The sequence below is a fragment of the Hemitrygon akajei genome, chromosome 12, assembly GCF_048418815.1.
Source record: "Hemitrygon akajei chromosome 12, sHemAka1.3, whole genome shotgun sequence".
Classification (NCBI taxonomy): Eukaryota; Metazoa; Chordata; class Chondrichthyes; order Myliobatiformes; family Dasyatidae; genus Hemitrygon; species Hemitrygon akajei.
Window position 1 is genome coordinate 81,612,348 of NC_133135.1, and position 23,268 is coordinate 81,635,615.

Sequence of the window (23,268 nt, forward strand, 5' to 3'; positions counted from 1 at the left end):
AGAAGTGACACATTGAACTTCCTTGTTTGAGCCCTCCATTTGTCTCAGCTGTTTGTCCCACAGAGTCCTCCTGAGATTGAGTTTGAGGAAATCCAAGTGTGATGCAAAGGACAACCCAGGAAGGTTGGTGAGTAGTTGTTTGTTGTGGAGTAAACTGCATTGCAATGTGCAAGGAGGAAATTGCCAAGCTTCTGACTTCGGTGTTAGTGTAATGTGTTCTCCTTTCGTAGCTCACAGTACACTCTTTAGTCTCTGGGAAACCTTTCCACCAAGCCATTTGCAGCAGGGTGGTATGGCGCAGATGTAATGTGTCACATTGCATTCGTATTCAGGGATGACTGAAACTGCTCTGCAACAAACTGTGCTCTGTTGTCAATGACCAAGTGTTCTGGAATACCAGTCCTTGAGAAGAAACTTAACACACAGAGTGTGAGGTTGTAGTGGAGGCTATTAGGGAACACTTCTGGCCAATCTGCAGTTGCATTTGCTACTAACAAGAAATTTGTGCCCATGAATGGTCTGGCAAAATTCACATGAATCCTCTGCCAGGGTAATGCAGGCCATTCCAAAGGATAGAAAGATGCTATTCTTGGCATCTTCTAGATGTGTTGGTATCCTCAACAGTGCTTGGCAAGTTGCTCAATCTATCCAGGCTACAAGACAAAGCTTCAAACCAGCACTTTCATTTTGATTATGCCTAGATGACCAGCCTGTAGCTCCAACACTCTAGCTTTCAGTTTGGACAGTATAACAACTCGAAATCTCCACCCAAGGCTACATCCCCCCACCCCCACAAGGGCAAGTTCTTCTCGGAACTGGAATTTCTGCTGCACATTCCAGCCATTTTAGGTTGTCATGTCGATGAGACAATGTGGAGTTTTATCTGGTTTCCCTCTGGATCACCTCTGCTATTATATGGAGACCTTCGATTTGCATTAGGAAGAATATGTCCCCTTTTGTAAATAACTCAGGTATTTCCTTTCCAAGTGTAAACAGGACAATTCATCAGCATTTTCCTGAATAGTTGTCCTCTTGAATTCGATCCTGTTATTGCGTCAGCCAAGGAACAGAGCCCATCTCTGCATTTGTGCTTCTGCTGTTAGTGGAACACCCTTCTGTGGATTGAAAATGGACACTAGTGGTTGATGACTAGGAAGGAATGTAAACTCTCTCAAATACAATTACTGGTTAAAATGTTTTACACCGCAAACAGACTCAAAGCCTCTCTGTGATATGATTGCACCTATGCCATAAGGTGAAGCTTCACAGGACAATGTGGATTATAATGCTTGAGCACGGTGTCTGTTGTCGCTATTTACTTTGTCTTTTGGAAAGCCACCTCACACTACTTTGTCCAATGCTATCTCTTCTTGAACTGTTGTAATAAATTCATGGGGTAGAGCACAGTAACCAGGTTCGAACAGGAACTTGTTACAGTAATTGACAAATCCTTAAAAGGACCGCAAATGTGGCACATACTTCTGCCTTGGGGTATCCACCAGTGCTTGCATTTTCTCAGCACAATTGTGTAGATCTTGTGCGTCAATAGTGTGAACACAATAAGTGGTTCTTGGTTTAAAGAGCTCACATGTTGCATCATGCTCTGAGCCCATAATCTTTTTGACAGTCTTGAGAATTTAGAGATGCTCCTTGTCATCCTTACCGTTAACAATTTATGTCATCGACATAACACGGAGAGCTTAGGGAGCTTTGCAGAACCTGGTCCATAGCTTTCTGCCAGAGTGCAGGTGCAGAAGCTACTCCAGATATAAGTCTTGTATTGCAATAAAGCCCTTTGTGAGTGTTTTTGGTGAAAAACACTTTGGACTCTTCTTCCATCTCCATCTGTACGTCAGCCTCAGCCAAGCCTACTTTGAAGTGTTTCTCTCCAGAAAGGTTTGCAAAAATATTCTCTATCCTGGGCAGAAGATATTGATCTAGTTTCAGTACTGGTTGATGGTAACCTTAAAATCACCACAGATCCTGACAGACCTTTGTGCTTGGCTACTAGGACCACTGTCATCATCATTGCCCATGGGCTCCACTCAACCTTAAAAAGAATTCCTTCAACCTTCTTGTAATCTAGCTCATTGGCTACTTTATTACAGGTGGTATAAGGAACCAGATAGGCTTTGTAAAACTTCGGTGTAGCATTTTCATTTAACACTATTTCACTCTTGATATGTTTGAGCTTTCCAATGACATCCTTGAAAGGGGCTGTGGTATCGTCCAGTATCATCCTCAATTCACTTTCAGTTAACTCTATTACAGGGGATGTGGCATGCAAATTTTGGATGGATCTCCAATCAAGCTTAAGTTGTCTTAGCTAACATCGTCCCCACTGGCATGTGGCACTCCTGTTTTTACCAATATAGCTTGTTCGTGGTTGTATTTCACTGTTACAAATGTCATTATCCCACAATGGTTATCTTTTCTACAGTATTAAGTTCTCAGTATCTTTCAAATGCTGTTCAATTCCATCTTAATTAATTTGCCATTCAATTCTGTTGCAAGCCCTATTGCTTGTTAGTTTTCAAATTGTAAATCTCAAGACTATTCAGTACCATATCACACATTATCAGATTTTTCACTAAAAGCATGCAGATTAGTGCTTGTCTTTATCTCTCCCTTGTACAGTCCATTTTTTTTCAGCCTGACATGCTTTGTTGTATTTTCTCCAATTTTCACCTTTAAACCTGAATTGCTCTATTAAGAGGTTGCAATTTTGTTCACGCTCACTTTCACTCCTCACTACAATTCAATTGCATCTCTAGCTACTGTTTCCATTGACAGAGCGATTTGAACTGCTCTTTTAAGTGTGAATTGCACTTCAGGCAGCAGCCATTTTTGAATGCTTTCTTCTAAGATTCCGCAAACTAAATGATATCTCAGTACATTAAGCCCATCATCGGACTAACAATGTTCATACAATTTCAGTTCTGCTACATATGCTGAAATGGATTCCCCTTTCCACTTTTGAAATCTAAAGTATTCTGGCCAACAATGGCTTTGATTCCAAACATTCCTGCATTATGTTCATGATATCAGCAAAGCTCGTTTTGGCTAGTTGGGTTGGAGCAATCAAACTCCTAAGTAAACTGCGTGCTTCCCCACCCATTGCACTCAGTAACACTGGCACTTGCTTTTAATTGACCATTTCATTTGCTTTAAAATACTGCTCAATTCTTTCAGTATATTTTGCCTATTTATCTGTTGAGCAATTGAATGTGTTTAGGTTTCTGATGTAGCCAACCGTTTTTTTAATTTATTATTTTCACCCAGTACTCACTGTTTATGAACCAGTGAGCCTCGTCTGTTATCTGCCTTATTTCTTAACTGTCTCGCTCCTGTTCCGAATAAACACAAGCTGCACTTTAAAAAACTGGTATGTATCTCTCTTCTTCAGAGTAAAGTTGTGCTGCTCTTCACTAGGTAGGTAGTAGTCTTGGGTTAGTTTTAAAACTGACTCATTGCCACTGGTATGGTTTATAACTCCAGAAACACGGAGACCGGGGAAACACATTTACTTTGTTTTACTTTAATGAAGCACACATGTATGATGTGGTGATGTAATAAGGTGTGCCATTCACGTATTTCTTATATATAACCCACAATGAAGTGTATAAACAAAGAATGCTTAAAAACAATACATTTACAGTATAACTCAAATATTACTGAAATATTAAATACACAATAAGTGTGCACAAGTCAAAAGAGGTTAAGCCACTGTCTAGTCAGAATCATCACAGAACTGCTTTATAAACTAGTGCAGCCAAATAGTAATAGGAGAGATGATTAAATGAGCCAAATAGGGGAGAGAGAGAAAGTAAATGACCATTTGCAGTCTTCTCAAACACCTTCAGTGCTGCCAAGAAATGGAAACCAGACAGACAGAATTAAGTTTTTTTTTCCCAAATAAGGTATTAAGAGCAGAATATTTATTAACAGTTCCCAATGACAGTTGCCTACAATCACAAAGTGTGTGATTTGGTTCAGGCATCAAAACAGTTGTACCAGCTTCACAGTGAACTCAAACCCTTAAACAGTCATGTCTAAGCGCATTTTAAGTTTAACAAATCTAAGTTGCTTAAGCCACTGATAAAAATGCACTGAAAAATTACTGAAGTTTACTTCCTTTTGCGAAGAGACACCAGAGCAAAACACACCAGCAGAGGATTGTTCTCAGCCACACCAGCCTTCTTTTCTCATCAAGTATCACTAGCCCACTTCTCTATTCTCTCTACATTCATGACAGCGTGGCTAAGCACAGCTCAGACACCATCTATAAATTTGCTGATAACACCACAGTAGAATCTCAGATGGTGATGAGGTGCATAGGAGTAAGATAGATCAGTTAGTTGAACAACCTTGCACTCAAGATTGGCAACATTAAGGAATTGATCATGGACATCCCCAAAATGAAAGTCAGGAGAACACATACCAATCATCATTGAGGGATCAGTAGTGGAAAGGGTGAATAGCATCATGTTTGTAGGTTTGTAGCATCTAAGGAACTGTCCTCAGCCGAACACATTGGTGCAGTCAGGAAGGTGTCACACCAGTGGCCCGACTTCATTAGGAGTTTGAAGCGATTTTGTACGTCAAAGGCTCTTGCAAATTTCAATAGATGTATGATTGAGAGCATTCTGACTGGCTACATTGCCATCTGGCACAGTGTGCTTGATCACAAAAGGATGCAGAGGGGTGCAGCCAGTTCCATCCCAGGCACAGCCCTCCCTGCCCTTCTCTCATTGCCACCATTGGAGGAGGTGGTAAAAGGAACCTGCAGATCCATACCCAGATTATTAAGAAGCAGCTTCTTCTCTTCCACCATCAGGTGTCCAAATGCTCCATGAACATTACTTTTGTACTACGAGGGGTGATTAATATGCTCATGGCCTAAGATAGAAGGAGACAATTTTAGAAAACCTAGCACATTTATTTTTCAACATAGTCCCCTCCTACATTTACACACTTAGTCCAGCGGTCGTGGAGCATACAGATCTTGGACCTCCAGAAAGCGTCCACATCATGGGTGATTGATAAGTTTGTGGCCTAAGGTAGAAGGAGTTATACAGCTCTCGTTACACGCACATGCAGGTCAACTCTTTGAATGATTATGCAGAAAGTTTGAAGTTAATAACTCCTCTCCTTCTACCTAAGGCCACGAACTTATCAATCACCCCATCTGTGGGCATTTTCTGGAGGTTCAAGATCCATATGCTCCACAACCGCTGGACTAAGTGTGTAAATGTAGAAGGGGACTATGTTGAAAAATAAATGTGCTAGGTTTTCTAAAATTGGCTCCTTCTACCTTAGGCCACGAACATATCAATCACCCCTCGTACTTTGTAATTTATAGTAGCTTATGTCTCTGTCCTGTGCTGCTGCCGCAAAACAAATTTCATGACATTAAAGTCAGTGAAAATAAACCACCGATTCTGACTCATTACCACCAGTTCACCCTCTGCAATATCAGAAAGGGCTATTCCAGCTGGGGCACTTTCTGTGCACGAGCTGCCCAATGCATTCAGCACATGCTGTACAGGCATTCATGCTCCCCAACAGCTCACAAAAATTCCATAATCAACTTTGAGCAAGTTTAGTTTTTAAATGAATGTAGTACTGCTGGAATATCAAGCCTGAAGCTTGCACAGATGTGTTTGATAGTGAAGTGAGTTGCAATATTTCATTGTTCCGGAGTCTGAAGTTGCCATTTTTATGGTTTAAAAATGCTGGCACTTTCCATCCGAGAAACTATCATTGTGCTCCAAACTTCATTTATTGCTGTGTGACATGGCATTGATGGGCCTCAAAATTAGTTAAATAGTATAGAAAATTTGGCAAAGACAAAGGCTTGCAATTTGCTTTAACATGCTCTCTAAAATCTCCAACTAAACCCAGCAAAGCAATAAGCATTTTTGGAGATATGTATGGATGAAGAACAGAAGCTTTTCCCTGCACCCTGCATCTTTTATTCCCCCCTCCCCACCCCCCCAGTGTATCACATCTCATTCACAATACTTTGCATCACCACACAGGAGCAATTTAAAATTATCAAACACTTCAGTAAACATGTATTTTCCTTATGCATGTCCTAGTGGCTCAGACAATATGCCAAGGCAGATACCTTCTTACATGATGGTAAATGGAATCAGGATGGATGGGTTAATTATAATTAACAAGAACAAGGGCTCATTTCTGTGCTGTTTAACTATGAGAAGCAATTTGTGAACCACATGGTTATGTTTTTAAGTATTTGAGCTTTAGGCAAATAGTGGTGGTATTATGAAAGAATAAGGTAGCACAAGGACTGAGGACTTGGTGTCAAGTAAGCAGTGTTAGTGCAGCGCAAGCCAAATCAGACATCTTATTCCAACGCAGGATTTAAAAAGAAAGGAGTTGGGGTCAGTGGGATGCACCTGAAAATAACACAAGTAAACATCCCGATTCAAGGAGAGCAAGAGACATCCATAAACATTCCAATAGGACTGTACGAAGCAGAATCTGGTTGCAGCACTGAAGACAAAGTCTGCAGAGCGCTGACTTGCAAAACAAAGCAATTTGATCTAAAGGGGCAAAGCTTGAAGGATGCAGGTCGAGTTGGGATGAATCCTCAAATCTTCACTCCAGAAGGAAATCAATTTATTACAATGAAGCAACAAATCTACCTTTTGATTTACTAATTTAATTTTAAGTAATGGATTAACAGATTGGACTTCTCAATTCAGGGAAGATCACAAATCATACAAACAGAATAAACAACGTGGACTGGACTTGAAGCCTGTTGTCAAATGTCCAACATTAAGACAACCTTAAATGGTGCAACACATTTCTCTTTAGTTGTGCCAATTGATGCATGCACAAGTCCCACTAGAACCTTTATATCTAGGTCACTTAGTCACCATCAACTATGACAACAGTTGAGAAAGCTTTGTTATTAGATGTCTGTTTACCAGATGGTAAATGAAAAATAACTACCACCAGCACATTGGCTTTTGCTCAAAATTCCTAATGGCTTACTCATGTCAAGTGGGATTGCAATCATATTAAATTATCCATTTTGAAAAGATACATTTTTAAAGCCAAAACAAATCTCTCTGGCATATTCATGCTAGAGTTCATTACTTTCAAAGCAGGAGAGAACTCAAGACTGGTCTGTAGACTCTTCTTGCTCCTGATGAATTTTATGGATTTAAACAAAATGTTAAACTGCAAGTGGTACAAAAATGTGACAACAGACTCTGCACCTTAATGAAACAAGCACATACCACACCTCAAAATATTTTAAAGACAGATTAGTGCTGTAGTTAGAGACACTGCAAAGAGAAAGCCTGAAGTTCTCTTAAGTATAATTTAAGAATTTTTTTGTGAATACTGCTTATATGATGCTATGTGCCTGTGATATTGCTGTAAGCCTTTTATTGCACCTGTGCCGACATGTGAGAAAACTTATTAGTGGTATGCAAAAGTTTGGGCACTCCGGGCAAAATTTCTGTTACTGTGAATAGCTAAGTGAGTAAAATATGACCTGATTTCCAAAAGGCATAAAATTAAAGATGACACATTTCCTTAATATTTTAAGATTACTTTTTTATTTCCATCTTTTACAGTTTCAAGATAATAAAAAAGGAAAAGAGCCTGAAGCAAAAGTCTGGGCACCTTGCATGGTCAGTACTTAGTAACACCCCCTTTGGAAAGTATCACAGCTTGTAAATGCTTCCTGTAGCCAGCTAAGAGTCTTTCAATTCTTGTTTGGGGGATTTTTGCCCACTCTTCCTTGCAAAAGGCTTCTAGTTCTGTGAGATTCTTGGGCTATCTTGCATGCACTGCTCTTTTGAGGTCTATCCACAGATTTTCGATGATGTTTAGGTCAGGGGACTGCGAGGACCATGGCAAAATCTTCAGCTTGCGCCTCTTGAGGTAGTCCATTGTGGATTTTGAGGTGTGTTTAGGATCATTATCCTGTTGTAGAAGCCATCCTCTTTTCATCTTCAGCTTTTTTTTTTACAGACGGTGTGATGTTTGCTTCCAGAATTTGGTGGTATTTAATTGAATTCATTCTTCCCACTACCAGTGAAACGTTCCCCGTGCCACTGGCTGCATGCACAAGCCCAAAGCATGATCGATCCACCCCCGTGCTTAACAATTGGAGAGGTGTCCTTTTCATGAAATTCTGCACCCTTTTTTCTCCAAACATACCTTTGCTCATTGCCGCCAAAAAGTTCTATTTTAACTTCATCAGTCCACAGGACTTGTTTACAAAATGCATCAGGCTTGTTTAGATGTTCCTTTGCAAACTTCTGACACTGAATTTTGTGGTGAGGACACAGGAAAGGTTTTCTTCTGATGACTCTTCTATGAAGGTCATATTTGTGCAGATGTCACTGCACAGTAGAACAGTGCACCATCACTCCAGAGTCTGCTAAATCTTCCTGAAGGTCTTTTGTAGTCAAACAGAGGTTTTGATTTACCTTTCTAGCAATCCACAAGCAGTTCTCTCGGAAAGTTTTCTTGGTCTTCCAGACCTCAACTTGACCTCCACCATTTCTGTTAATTGCCATTTCTTAATTACATTATGAACTGAGGAAACGGCTACCTGAAAACAGTTTGCTATCTTCTTATAGCCGTCTCCTGCTTTGTGGGCATCATTTATTTTAAATTTCAGAGTGCTAGGCAGCTGCTTAGAGGTGCCCATGGCTGCTGATTGCTGGGACAAAGTTTAAGGAGTCAGGGAATTTATAAAGCTTTGAAATTTGCATCACCTGGGCTTTCCTAACCATGACTGTGAACAAGCCATAGCTCTAACAAGCTAATTAAGGTCTGACACCTTGGTAATAGTTATCTGAGAGCTCAAATCTCTTGGGGTGCCCAAACTTTTGCATGGTGCTCCTCTCCTCCCCCCTCACTCAAAAATTGCACCAAAAAAAATACACTAATCTTGCTTAAAATGTTGAAAAGAAGGTTTCATCTTTAACTTTATGACTTTTGGAGATCAGCTCATCTTCTACTCACTTAACTATTCACAGTAACAGAAATTTTGACCAGAGGTGCCCAAACTTTTGCATGCCACTGTAAGTTAAAGGCCAACACTGAAAGACCGTGCATGGATTGAGGGCCACCAGGGAGAGCTTTATTGGCAGAATCGTGGCAATTGCTATAGACCTCAAGTTAAAACTAGTCTGAAGATTTTGCAGATTCCAAAATGCAAATTTCCTGTATACTGCTGAGACTGAGGACCAGCATCAGCCAACAAATTTTCAGTGAGCATCATAAGAATTCAAGTTCTATTTAAGTCCTTGGATCAAGAGCAAATGAAAGTTTGGACCCAAAACTGGAATGATTTTAAAGATCATGTATTTTACCATGTACCATTTTATAAATTCTGTGGAACAACACAGGAGAAGGTTCAAGTGCTCTGAGTTCTGTTATGCTCCTTCTGTCTTCTGGGCCCTCATCTCTGTTAAACTAGAATAAATTAAGCTATCTGCTCACTTACCTTCTGGACTTCCAGTTTCTATCCTCAAGAAACCAAGACTCTTGACTATCTGAAAAGCTGAGGTTTATGCATTAGAAATTATCCTTGTAGTCCACGTAAATCATTTTCAAATGTGGCAGGAGGACCAAAAGACCGCTGCACCAGTGGTGAGGACCAAGGAGATATGGTCAGGGTTGGTGAAGGAGTGCTTACAGGACTGCTTTGAGTTGGTGGACTGGTTAATATTCAGGGATTCATCTTCAAGTCTAGATAAATACATACAGTTGTCACAGATTTTATCAAGACGTTTGGATAAGTGTGTGCACCTTCAAGAACATACCAGACATACCCAAACAAAAAGCCATGGATGAACTGGGGGAGTTGTAGTCTGCTGAGGACTAGATCTGTGCATTCAAGACCAGTGATCCAGAACTTTCCAAGAAGTCCAGGTATGACCTACAAGAAAGTATTTTAAGATTGAGAAAACAATTCCGATTGAGGTAAGAGGCAGAATTGGATGCACGCCAGCTCTGGCCGGGTTTGCATGTGATTACTTCCTTTGAAATGAAACCTAACATCGTGAATGGCTGTGATGGCTCACTCACAGATGAACTCAACACCTTTTATGCATGCTTTGAAAGAGAGAATAAAACTACACCTGTGTGAATCCCTGCAGTACCTGGTGACCCTGTGACCTCTGTCTATTAGACTGACATCAGAACATTTTTCAAGAGGGTCAGGCCTTGATGGTGAAGCTGCTAGGGCCTCAAACCTGTACTAACCAATTGGTGGGAGTGTCCAAGGACATCTTCAGACTCTCACCACTGCTTCAAAAAGGCAATCATACCAGTGCCCAAAAAAAAGCAGGGTGAGTTGCCTCAATGACCATCATCCAGCTGCACTCAAATCTACTGTGAAGTTCTTTAAGTGGTTGGTCATGTCTAGAATTAACTCCTGTCTAAGCAAGGTCCTGGACCTACTACAATTTGCCAATCACCACAATGGGGCTACAGCAGATGCAATCTCATAGGCTCTCCATTTGGCCTTAGATCAGCTGGACAATAGCAATACCTACGTCAATGCAACGTTCAGCACAATTATACCCTCAGATCTAAACAAACTCCAAAACCTGGGCCACTATACCTCCCTTCTGTAACTGGATCTTTTATTTCCTCACTGCGACACTACAGTCTGTGTGGATGGGAAATAACAGCTCCTCTGCAGCGTACCTCAAGGATGCGTGCTTAGTCTTCCCACTGCTACTCTCTCTACACACTTTACTCAGTGGCTAGATGCAGCTCATAGATTTGCAAATGACACAATTATAGTTGGCAGAATTTCAGATGGTGATGAGGAAGCATACAGGAGCAAGATAGATCAGTAGTTGAGTGGTGTCGCAGCAACAACCTTTCACTCAGCATCAGTAAGACCAAGGAATTGATTGTGGACTTCAAGAATGGGAAGTTGAGGGAAAATACACCAATCCTCTCATCAAGGGATCAGCAGTGGAAAGGGCGAAAGCTTCAAGTTCCTGGGTGTCAACATCTGAGGATCAATCCCGGGTCCAACATATTGAAGCAATGACAAAGCAGGCACGACAGTGGCTATATTTCCATTAAGAGTTTGAGGAGAATTGGGATGTCCCCAAAGCCACTTGCAAGTTGCTACAGCTGTACCATGGAGACCATTCTAACTTTTTGCATCACCGTCTGGTACGGAGGGGTCCCTGCAGAGGATTAGAAGAGCTGCAATGTTGTAAACTCAGTAATTCAGTCAGCTCATGGGCACCAGCCTCCCCAGCATCCAGGACATCTTCAAAAGGCGAGGCCTCAAGGTGGCGACATCCATCATTATGGAACCCCATCATGCAGGCCACACCCTCTTCTCATTGCTACCATCAAGGTGGTGGTACAGCTGCTTGAATGCACACACTCAACTTTTCAGGAGCAGCTTCTCTCCCTCTGCCATCAGATTTCTGAATGGTCAATGAACCCATGAATACTACCCCAGTATTTTCCCCTTTCTTTCTGCAACTAGTTTTTATTATTATGAATTACAATGTACTGCTGCCGCAAAACAACAAATTCAGAACACATGCCAATGATATTAAACGATTCTCATTCTAAAGTAGTTGAAGTAGAACACCACCTCCTCGCCCCCCCCCCCTTTATTCTGGCTTCTGCCGCTTTCCTTCTTAGTCCTGATAAAGAATTTCAATCTGAAATATCAACCATTTATTCCATTGCATAGATTCAGATTCAGTTTGTCATTTAGAAACCACAAATGCAATGCAGTTAAAAAATGAGACAATGTTCCTCCAGAATGATATCACAAAAAGCATATGACAAAACAGACTACACTAGAAAATCCACATAACATTTGGCAATCCCTAATCCACAGTCCGGAGAGGTTGCTGCATATTAATATCGTGCTACGTCTTAGCACGTTCCCCAGAAAGGAGCTCCAAATCCACCAGACAAACAAGACCAAAAACTAAAGCTGCAAGACCTACACAAAACCACATAGTTACAACAGTGCAAACAATAGCATAATTGATAAAAAAAAACAGACCATGGGCACAGTAAAAATAATCCAAAGATGTTAAAGGACTATAAGTTCAAAAGAAATCACCACACAGTTTCCACAAGTCCCCAGGGTCCCGACAGACTCGCCATCCCACGCTGGCGGCAGAAGGGAATACCCCCGCTATGGACTTCCACAGCGCCGCCCAACTCAGCCTCGCAGACGCAGCACACAATGAAAGCTCCATCGAACTCAGCCTCACAGATGCAGCACACACCGAAAGCGACCTGACCGCAGCGGACTCCGAGTCCATCGAACCTCCGAGCCGACGACCATCCCCTCCGGCACAGCTTCTCCGAGCACCATCCTCTGCCGAGTGTATTAAGATGGCCCTGCCAACGGCCATCGGCAACGCGACCCCGAGGACTGGGGACCTGTTCTTCCCAGCAGAGTACCGGACCTCACAGCAGCAGCAGCAATGAAGAAGGTCTTCCTGGAGATATCCCGATGTTCTTCCATGCTCCCACATCCGTTTTCAATTGATTATGATTGTACATGGCACCCCACTTCACAAATAACAGAAAATCAGCTCTGGAGTGGCCGCTGCAAGCTGCGTCGCGCCGCTATCTTGGAAATACGAGCTATCTCCTCCAAGAGTACCACAATCTCATTGTGGTTTGGAGGCTTGCGTGCCTCGATGACTTGGAGAGCTATGTTGGTTGGAGCCAGAGCCTTGTGCTTTAGCTCTTGGTAGAGTCAAACAGCTCAAAGGGTTAAGGCCAAACTATGTCATCCACTAGTTCTCCAGGTTCAGGGATTCTGACTCATTTTTATGTATGGCTCAAGATTTCCAGCATCTGCAGAATCTTGTGTTTATATTGAGAGCAGAGGTTGTTCAATGGACAAGGTGACCTAATGCATCATTACAAGTTTAATTACATTCTGTTTAAAGAGAGCACAATTCATTGCCATTTTACAGCTAGAATCTGTGCAAAAAATTACATTCACATCAAATACTTGTATTGGAAGATTGCAAATGAGCATCTTTACAGAGTAGGACATTGCTGACAATGGTTTTCAAATCTGAATTCAGTGTAGAAAAGGCAGCATTTCATTTTCCAAACTGATGTTGAGTGCTGACAACTTCATTCAATGCAATCAAAATGGTTTTGTCATACTGACATGAGCTGCCACAAGCGATCACCACTTCAAAAGAAATTGATTTTAGGCATTTTAAGTGGAGAAAGTAGCAGTAGTTCTGGGGAGAGCTCACTCTGGAATTATTTTTGATTACCGTAGATGTCGGATTATAAGCCGCTACTTTTTCCCCACATTTTGAACAGCTTTGAACACTGCGGCCTTTACTACGGTGCGGCTAATGCATGATTTTTTTTCATGCCGCCAAAAACATTTTGCCTCGTAACAGTAGACCAATAAAATTGATGAGTAGTTCACAGAGGTCCAATGAAATTGTACGATAAATCAAGCGCACTTTCACAGTTAAATTATTGTAAATCAGTCATTTGTACTCACCCTCATCAACATGGAAAACACTCGAAGAAAAGCATTGTGCTGCCTTTATGGCAGTTATTTAGTTTATAATATTTTCGCTTAGTAATTCATTTTCTAGTTAAAGTTAGAAGTGTTTTAACTATATTTGTTTTCTGTACTACATCGCGGGATGCTATGACGTCACACCCAGTTTCGCCGCGTCTTGTGGGAAATACCGGTTTGCGATAAACGGGAAGGAGGGGGGCGAGCGCATTACGCGAGCGGCATTAGATCTGAGCGAACGCTGCTTTTAAGTTAAAGGCGATCAATAACTTTTCCTGGTAGGCTGCAGTATATATATTTTTTACCAGTCGTTAGGAGATATTGGAATGTTGTTCAGTAAAAAAGTATACGCAACGTATATTTAAAAGTAGCCGCGTTACAGGCACGGTTCGAAAAAAAGCATTTGCAATATGTATTTGTTTATGTTACCATATGGATTTAATTAAAAGTTAAAAAATCCTCACGTGTAATATCTTTCTGTGTAAATATCTCATATTACAACGTGGGACACCTGCGGCCGAAAATCCGGTGCGGCCTAAAATCCGGTGCGGCTTGTACAAGTACAAAATTGATTTTCTTTCTAAAATTAGAGCCAGTGGCTTTTAATCAGGTGCGCTCTGTAGTGCGAAATCTACGGTACTAGGCAGTGGTATGGGCAGTTGCCTCCTCCCCCACCCTACTTAGTCACTGAGGATTGTCCCTCATCACAAACACCATAATATGGAAATATGCAAAAAACGAGGCATTTACAAATTTGAGTTTTGGACCAAGGAAATAAACATTAGTTTCCTTAGTATATTAATAATAGATTATAGAACTAAAGCCATGCTACAAAAAATAATTCTCCATCTGACAGTGCACATTGCCATATGGGCCAAACAGACTCTTCCTGTGCTTTAAATTTTAATGATACCCATGATAATTATAGAACATAGAACAGCACAGCATACAATAGGTCATTTGACCCACTAGGGTGCACAGGTGTCAATGCCAATTTATACCAAGAGTGATTAATCTATTTACCCCTCCCCCATTCCCTTCACATTCACCTGTTTATATAAAAAAGCCTCTTAAACTCCACCAAATTGCTCATTTCTACCCACTCCAGGGGTCTGTCACTCCATAACAAATATTACCCCCCCAATCTTAAAAACGTGCCTTGTCATTTGACATTTCTACCTTAAAAATTCTGACCGTCTACCTTATGTATGCTTTCCATAGTTTTGAAAACCTCTATTGTGTTCGCCCTTCAGCTTCTGACACACTGAAGAGCAACCCACATTTGCCCCACTTTCCCCTGCAGCATCCTCTCTGAATCCTTTCCACGCTCTCCATATCATTCTGATAACGGGGTTACGAGAACTGCATGCAATACACCCAATGCAGTCCGACTAAAATTTCAATAAACTATGCCCATAGACACCAAGATCCCTCTGCACCCGAGTGCTATTAAAGAACCTTATCATTTACTATACAACCTCTTCATTCATTTGACCTACCAAAGTGCAATACCTCACACTTGTCAGATTAAATTCCACCTGCAACTTCCCTGCTCATAAATCATAAATGACATATACCACTCCATTTTTTGATAATCCTTTACACTACCCACAACTTCATTCTTTCTCTCACCTGCACACTTCCTGATCCACCCTTCTATATTTTTATCCAGGTCATTTATATATGTCTCAGAGGTCCCAGCATCAATCATGATGGAGAACTAATGGTCACAGTCTTCCAGCTAGAACAACAGCCTTCCACTTCTCCCATGACCAGAGGCAAGTTAATTCCAAACCCAAACTTGCAATTCACCCTCAATCCCAAACTATCATGAGCAAACTTGACAAATTTCTGAAAATTAAACTCAATACCAACAAAATGTAGGCAGTTCCAGTAAGCAACTGCTAACTTCTGTAATTATATCTCCATATTAAAATTCCTGTAAATGGAGACATTTTTGAAGCCAATTACTTTTTGGCAATCCTCAACTTCGAGTAAGCCAACAGATTATCAATTTATGAATTCTTAAACTCAAAGCCAGAAGGGGTGGTTGGGAAACAGAGGAATTGAATTTTGAAGTGACATCTTTATCTCACAGTTCTTCAATCTTTACAAACCTATTTAGTATGACAGAAGTTTACTGTACAGGAAGTCACCATTTGGCCTACAACTTAAAAAACACTAAGATGGTATAGATTTAAAACACTGCAGCAATTGGTTCACAAATCTTGTGCTATCATGTGCAATTATAGCATTGAGATCATTTAGCACTCTTTAATACATTAGAATGACCTGCCAAAAGCATTGCAAATGCAGGTTCTGTACACACAATAGCACTGAATCCAAACAACACCATTGCCATGGAACCCATTTTGCTTGCAAGCAAAGATGCCACACCTTAGCAATGAATCCACAACTCTGAAGTACATACCTGCAGTTGTGAAGAACTTGCATACTGTGCTTTTATAATGAAGACCAAATTGGAATAAAATTAATTTCTCAAATGAAATCAAGAAAACCAAGAAATACGAAACAAAAATCACAGAAGCTTAGCCAAGATTCCCGCTAACAGGTAAGCAGACGCACTATACTGTACACCAAGAGCATTCATTTTCACTTGCAAGGTATTTCAATATTCTGTTTTCAGTATGAAATGCTAAGCAATGAATTTCTCAATGCTCTATTACCATTCTGTGTTCCCCCCGTATTTCTGATTCAACCATGAAGTAATTGATGATGAATACAAGCTGTGTGAGAAATTGTACAGAATGATTTCATTGCTTTGCAACCATTTTGTCTCAGATTTTGCTCTTCAAATTTGATGCTGTTGCACTAGAAATTTCAGCTGAGTTTTTCTATTTCTACTGTACAGTAAATTTAGGTTAGAGACTGCATTCAAAGTGACCCCAAGGTTGCCAGTTTTGATAAGATAGGCTCTGGGGATGTGATCGTGTAATTTCATGCCCCCAGTGTAAACACTTAAACTCTGCACTCCAGTGCTGTTTGATTTCTTTACAACTGATAAGAAAGAAAGGAATCTATTTTGCAAGTGCAGTGTCGGAGTAATGCAAACACAGAAACAGGACCTTCAGCCCATCACACCATTTGTTTATGAATGCTAATGCCATTTACCTTCATTAAGACCATATCCACTTATGCCTTGCCTGTTTAAATGCATTTCCGAGTGCCTCTTCAATAGATATTATACCTGGCTTCCTTTTGCAGTATTATCCAGATTTCAACCACTAAAAACATACCACTCAGATACCCTTAAATTCCTCCCCCCCAAAATAAACCATTCCTTCATTTTGATCCCCCCATACCATGAGGAAAAGATTCAGATCTGCATTCAGCCTTACATACATGTTAGGACAGCTCTTAGCACCTATCACTCCAGGGAAACAGAGCCAGACTCTTCATCGCAACAGAGAACAAACTACTTAAACCACTGAATTTCTCCAGCAACATTTTTAGCTCCAGATTCCAGCACCTGCAGTCTCTTAGGTCCGTGCCTATCCAGTCTCTTGTATTCAGCCCGTTCCAGGTTTGGGATTGTCCTGGCATCCGTAGAAATTAGGGGTGACAATTGTTTATAACCCAGTAAAGTCATTTTGGTAGCAGTTTAGATTGAAAGATACAATTAGAGTCCCTTTGTACATGATTACATTTAGCATTACACCCTTCAAATGAAAGCAGGGCTTATCCCTCTGGCCCGAAGTTTATTCAAAAGTAACCAAAGCATGCATGATTGCAAGTTTGACAACTGATTTGCACAGGATTAATTCCTAAACTCTTGTGCTGAGGTATGTTGCAACTCAATTACCATATACAGTAGATGCAGAGTTATGCCATTTGGTCCATTATGTCTGCTCCACAATTCAATCAAGGCTGATTTTCCTTCAACCCCAATTCTCCCACTTCCACTCAGTAATCTTCAACCCCTTAATGATTGAGAACCCATCAATCTTGCTTTAAATACATCCAACCTCCAGATAGCCCTCTGGCTACCACCTTCTGACTAAAGAAATAACCCATTTCAGTTTTAAAGGGATGATCATTTTCTTTCTCTGAGGATGTGCTCTCAGATCCTAGATACTCCAATTAATGGAAAATATTTTTCTATAACCAGTATCCAAGCCTTTCAGTATTCAGTAGTTTTCAAGAGATCCCCACCCCCCAAAAAACAACTAATTTTCATGCTATCAAATGAAGTGCCAGCTTAAGATATTAAAATGGCTTAATAGCTTGTTGATAATTATTGTGCTGGCTCACAAATAGATAATCAGCAACTCAGGCTATGTATTAAGCAACAACACGCATTTGTGTAAGTTTAAAATAAGAGACCATCCAAGAGTTTAAAGGGGTGGATAGAGTTGAATGAAGTTGCAACATGATCAAATTGAAATCATAGTCAAGGTAACACTTTATCTGAAAAGGATAAATTTGATTCACTTGTGTTATGAACCCCGTAACTGGGTCACTTACCAGCAAAGATAGAGAGGTCTGTTGAAGTCTGATGGTACTATTTTTAACAGTATTTATTGGTAAAAATACACAAAAATAATATCAATGCAAACATACAGATACTATACGTCGTCAATACTAGATCTAAAAGTGCGGGTATAATAATAATCAATAAGAAATATCTCTATCGTTGTCTAGGGGGATAATGTATTGTCCAATGGAAATATAAAAGTCACTCAGTTCATTCAGGCTGCAGCCTTTGGTTGGAGTCAAGAGAGAGATTTTAGAAACTTGCCAGCTTTTCCTTTTTATGATTTCGATCCTTGGTGTTTCGTTGGTGGTGGCCTCTTCTTTAGCTAAGCCGTTCTTCCGTGGCGATCCCGCCAATTCCCCAGGCAAGGGAAAAGGACGCACGCGAGCCCCACCGGCTGTCGCTATTAAACGCTGTCATGGGATTTCTAGCGTTTCTCCTGGTGCGTCTAAAGGGATTGTTCCCCAGACCTTCTTTTATCCTTACTCACGGGGTCTCAGATGTCAATCAGGTTGGGATGATGCAATCCCTCAACCAGCCCACTCTGGTCACCCCGAGGGCTTCAATGAATAGTACAGTACTCAATACACAATTCCGTCTCCAAGAGACAATAGCCGTTATCAATGGTTCTGCCTTGCTGAGGCCAGGACACATTCCAAACCTGTGTATTCTGGATCTCTCTCTCATTTCCTGGGTCCCAGACCTGAATTAATAGCGATCTTGCGATTCTCAAAGAGGGGGCTACTTTGTACCCTTCGGCCCCTCAGAGTTGCGGCACATTCGTAACACATGCATCATTTTTATCCATTTCTACTACTGCATATTAAGTATGCATATGAGTTTGGCATAGTTCCTTCTTTTAGCTTCCCAAGGAACAGAGACACATCATTCAGTCCAACTTCAATGTTAATACCTCTATTCAACAAGTCCAAGCTGCATTCTCTTGTGGTAAGAATGTGTCAAATTATGATAGAGATGTTGGAATGTGGAATGTTAAGAAAATTTCTCCGTGATCCTTTACTGAATGCATCTGCAACCACCTGTTCACAATCCTGTTCATTCCCAAATTTAAAAACCTTGCAGGTTCTCAAGTTCTGTTTCCTAACAAGTGTAAATATCAAGTTCTGGTAGTAACCCAGATATCACTAGAGAAACTACAGAGATTTTAAGTGTCCTTTTCAGATTGGAGAAGAAAGGAACACAGCATGGACAGGCATCACTTTTAAGACTCAATTCTAATTACAAGTGCACTCCTCTCTAGTTTTAGCTTCTCCATAACCAATCCCCTGGACTGTCAGGACAGTTACAGATGTTGTTGTGCAATTATTCATGATCCAAACAACACTTTCAAAGCTTAAGACCATTCTCTAGATTCCATGACAAATGGCCTTTCCATTGCCCTCAATTATTTACTTCCTTCACAGGTTAAAGCTGACCTTTGACTCAACATTCATGTGGAACAATGCCACCTCTGAACTAATCAACAACTGTTGTCTCCAGCACATTCGAAACAACAGAAAACATATGCTGGTCTTGATGGTGATAAGCATTTCCAATGTGCAAGTTAGATGCCAAGCATTACAAACCTGCCCAGTCTGTTCAGTCATCTGTGTTTGCTCCTGTCCATCAGCTTCATGCGCCACATCAAGGCTGAGATCGTAAAATTGTTGTAATACCTTCTATCTTCCTGGAGTTTGACATTCCAGTTCATACCACCTATTCCTCACAAGGTGGGGAAAACATTCAACTATTATGATCACTACAACTTACTCCATAATTCCTTTTTACAAGCAATGAGATTTTGAGAAGATCTTGAAGAGATTTCTCGAAATGCATTCACTCTTTTGACATTTTCTGTTACTCCAGGGTGTTTTGTAATAGGAAACAAAGTTCTTCCTTTCAAATAGTGTAAATAACAGTTGTAATTAAATCATATGGCTAATGAACAAAGAAAAAGTAAAAACCGATCAAACTTATCAGCATGGTAATAACGATAATGCTTAAATTGATACTGCTTTTTCCCTTGCACTCCCTTGTTGCATTGATGTGATGAAATGATATGAATGAATGGCATGCAAGGCAGTCATTAATTGTACCTCTGCACATGTGATAATCAAAACAAGTTACTATTACATCAACTGGGAAAGCAGTTGACAAGTGTTCCTCAATATTAACAATTCTTGCCCTTCAAGCAGATTGTCCCTTACAATTTCTGAATTCTGCTTTAGAAAATAGTTCTAAAAATAACTATCTAAGTGTGGAAGCTATTAGTAGCACTAATAAGTAGCACTACAATTGACATTTCATTGGTACAATTAAGCCCAAGAAGACATTATGCTTTACAGTCTAATAAACTATTAAATGTACCTGGAAGCAAAACACTCTCAGAACTTCCATTATATGAACGAAAGTCAGCCACAGTCTTGGTGTATATGAGCATTTTGACCAAGACCTCTGGAAATTAATGTCAATGCACAAGCTCAAGAGATTCTGCAGGTGCTGGAGGAACTCAGCAGGGCAGCATCGATGGAGATCAATAAATAGTCGATGTTTCGGGTAGAGACCCAAAAAAGGAAAGAAAGGGATCAGAAACCAATAGAAGGTGGGGTAGGGGAAAAAGTGGGTGGGTGATAAGTGGAAGTGTTGAGGGGCTGAAGGAGGAATCTAATAGGACAGAATAGTGGCCCATGGAAGGAAGGGAAGGAGGAGGGTCTCCAGAGGAAGGTGATGGGCAAGTGAGAAGAAAGGGTAAGAGGGTAACCAGAATGGGGAATGTCAAAAAAAAGGGGGAGGGGGAAAAAACTTATAGAAACTTGAGGATTTTGATGTTCATACCATCAGAATGGAAACTACCCAGAAAGATTGGCCTCATTGGGCTGATATTTTGGAATGAGGGGTTCAATTGAAATGTGTAGCCACCAGGAAATATCACCTTTTGGGGTATTGACAACAGATCTGCACATGATTAGTTGCTTGACAAATCTATGTCAGGCCTCATTAATGTAGAGGCTGCCACACAGGAGCACTGGATATGGTAGCTAGACTTGTGGGTGAAGTGTCACCTCACCTGGAAGGACTGTTTGGAGCCCCTCAATGATGATCATTGAAGATGGGTAGGGGCAGGTTTAGCACTTGTTCCATTTGCAGGAATAAGTGTCGGAGGGGAGAGATGAGTGGACAACAGAGTTGTGTAAAGAGCGATCTCCATGGAGAAAGAGAGGGGAGGGGAGGGAAAGATGTGCTTGATGGAAGGATATAAACATCTTAATGTTTAGCCTCATTTACTAAATGCCGGTGGTGTAGTGGCATCAGCACTGTACTTCAAGGCGAGAAATCCAGGGTTCAAATCCGGCTGGCTCCTTACACATTTTCCATCCATGCTGTGCTAAGTGCCAAGCTAGCAACACGCTAAAGAAATAGCAAGGTTGCTGCCCTACCCGACACAAGGTATGGGGAGGAATGACTATTTACTAAGAGTAGACTGGAGGACTTTGTTCCAATTCAGAATTTTAAGCTGCTGCTTGCAGAGTGCAATCCTCACAAAGAACACAAAATTTTAAACAAGACTATATTACAGCCCAGATCATGTTGTTATTGAAGCAGAAAGTGCAAAGTCTTGATGCTAGGTGGTCGGTTGGCAAGAATGATCAATGATACCTTTAGATAGAATATCTACAGTAGACTCAATAACACTGTTTCGCTTTTCAGATATTGATACTTTTTCCGCATACCCACCATTTTCTATATTTGTATTTCAGAATTCCATTTTTACACCACCATGTGCACCATTTTAACTATCGTTAAAAAAAGGTGCTGCATACATCAAAGGATTCCTTTCCGATGGAAATGAAGTGAACTATCCATCATGGCTTTTACTCATGAGGAATATACTGCTCCTCAGGGAACGCTGGTGAAGCCCTACTACTGGCTTCACTTCACTGAAAACTGTTTGAAGTGCCCATATCACATCAAAACAGGAGAAGAAGCTCGCGTGTCGTACATGGAATTTTATGAATCATTTGGATTTCCTTATGCTCAGCCACAGCATGGGAGTCATCTGCTTTTTTATGAACTGAAGTTATCATCAGGTACCTTAGTGCAGAAGGGACAAGTATCCAGCTGTACTTTACACCAGCTACACCCAGAATCAATATTCTTTGATACCGATGGTTATCTGGATGCACTCATGTATTCATATGAAAACATTGCTTATATCACCATATACTCCAATTACACCCCATGCAATGAAAGAGCCCAGTATTGCATAAGCAAAATGTATGATTTTTTAATAAATTATCCAAGCACGAGATTAGACATCTATTTTTCTGCACTCTATCATACCGATGATTCCGATGTTGAATCAGGATGGAACAAAAAAGCTCTCCATTACTTAGCAGCATTCTGGCCCAGGGTAACCATCAACCCAATCAGTAGCTGGACATGGCTGAATATTCTTCACCGCTTTGTGAATGGTGTGCCTTGGACAGCACTTTACAACCCAGTTTTACCTGAGAGAGCCCATGCTGATCTCATCAATGCCCATCAGATCGCTACCATCACTGGTGTGAACCCTTCCTACATTGATGCCATACCTCAGAAACCAGTTCAGGTCACGCCGCATAAGCAGCAACATTTTAAACCAGAAGGCATGAACATGTACAAGTCTTCACAAGCATCACTTCCCACTATAAACAAAATGCCATTAATGGCTCAGTATCAGCCTTATATGAATCTTCCAAACCTATCAGCATTTCACTGGTCAATGTACCCTCTGAAACCACAGAAGATCAAGCCAAAGAATGTAGTGAGACACCTGAACATGCCCAACAAAGAGTGGGAAAAACCTACAACCCCATCACCTCACAACGTGCAAGTTACTGAAGTAGTGGAAATTCTTGAAGCTCCTGCAACAAAGAAATCAGGCAATTCAAACAGACGGGGAAAGAGCAGCAAAAGGACAAAATCTAGGAGGAAATAGCAGACCAACATATATAAGAAAAAAAACTGTTTGAACTGCAGAATCGCTGCCCTTGCACCAGGGTAAATGCCAGTTCAGGGCACATTTGTATAGTACTTGGAGAATCTGGCACATGAATGCTACAAATCATGCCAATGCACTCAATGTTTGCATGACCAGATTAATATTACATTGTAACTCAATTTCAAGTTCAACTGATGGGCAAATTCGGACTTTTATACATGTGCACTTCGTTACTGC

General features: G+C 40.8%; 2 protein-coding genes across 2 annotated transcripts in view; one reads left to right on the plus strand and one right to left on the minus strand.

Annotated features, from left to right (window-relative positions):
* The window catches only part of rgl1 (ral guanine nucleotide dissociation stimulator-like 1), a 267,685-nt gene that overhangs the window by 179,093 nt on the left and 65,324 nt on the right, over nt 1-23,268 (minus strand). The window lies entirely within an intron of this gene.
* LOC140737418 (putative C->U-editing enzyme APOBEC-4) lies at nt 21,916-23,028 on the plus strand. Its single transcript, XM_073063906.1, has one exon. It carries the CDS (start codon nt 21,916-21,918, stop codon nt 23,026-23,028), a length of 1,113 nt encoding a protein of 370 aa, XP_072920007.1.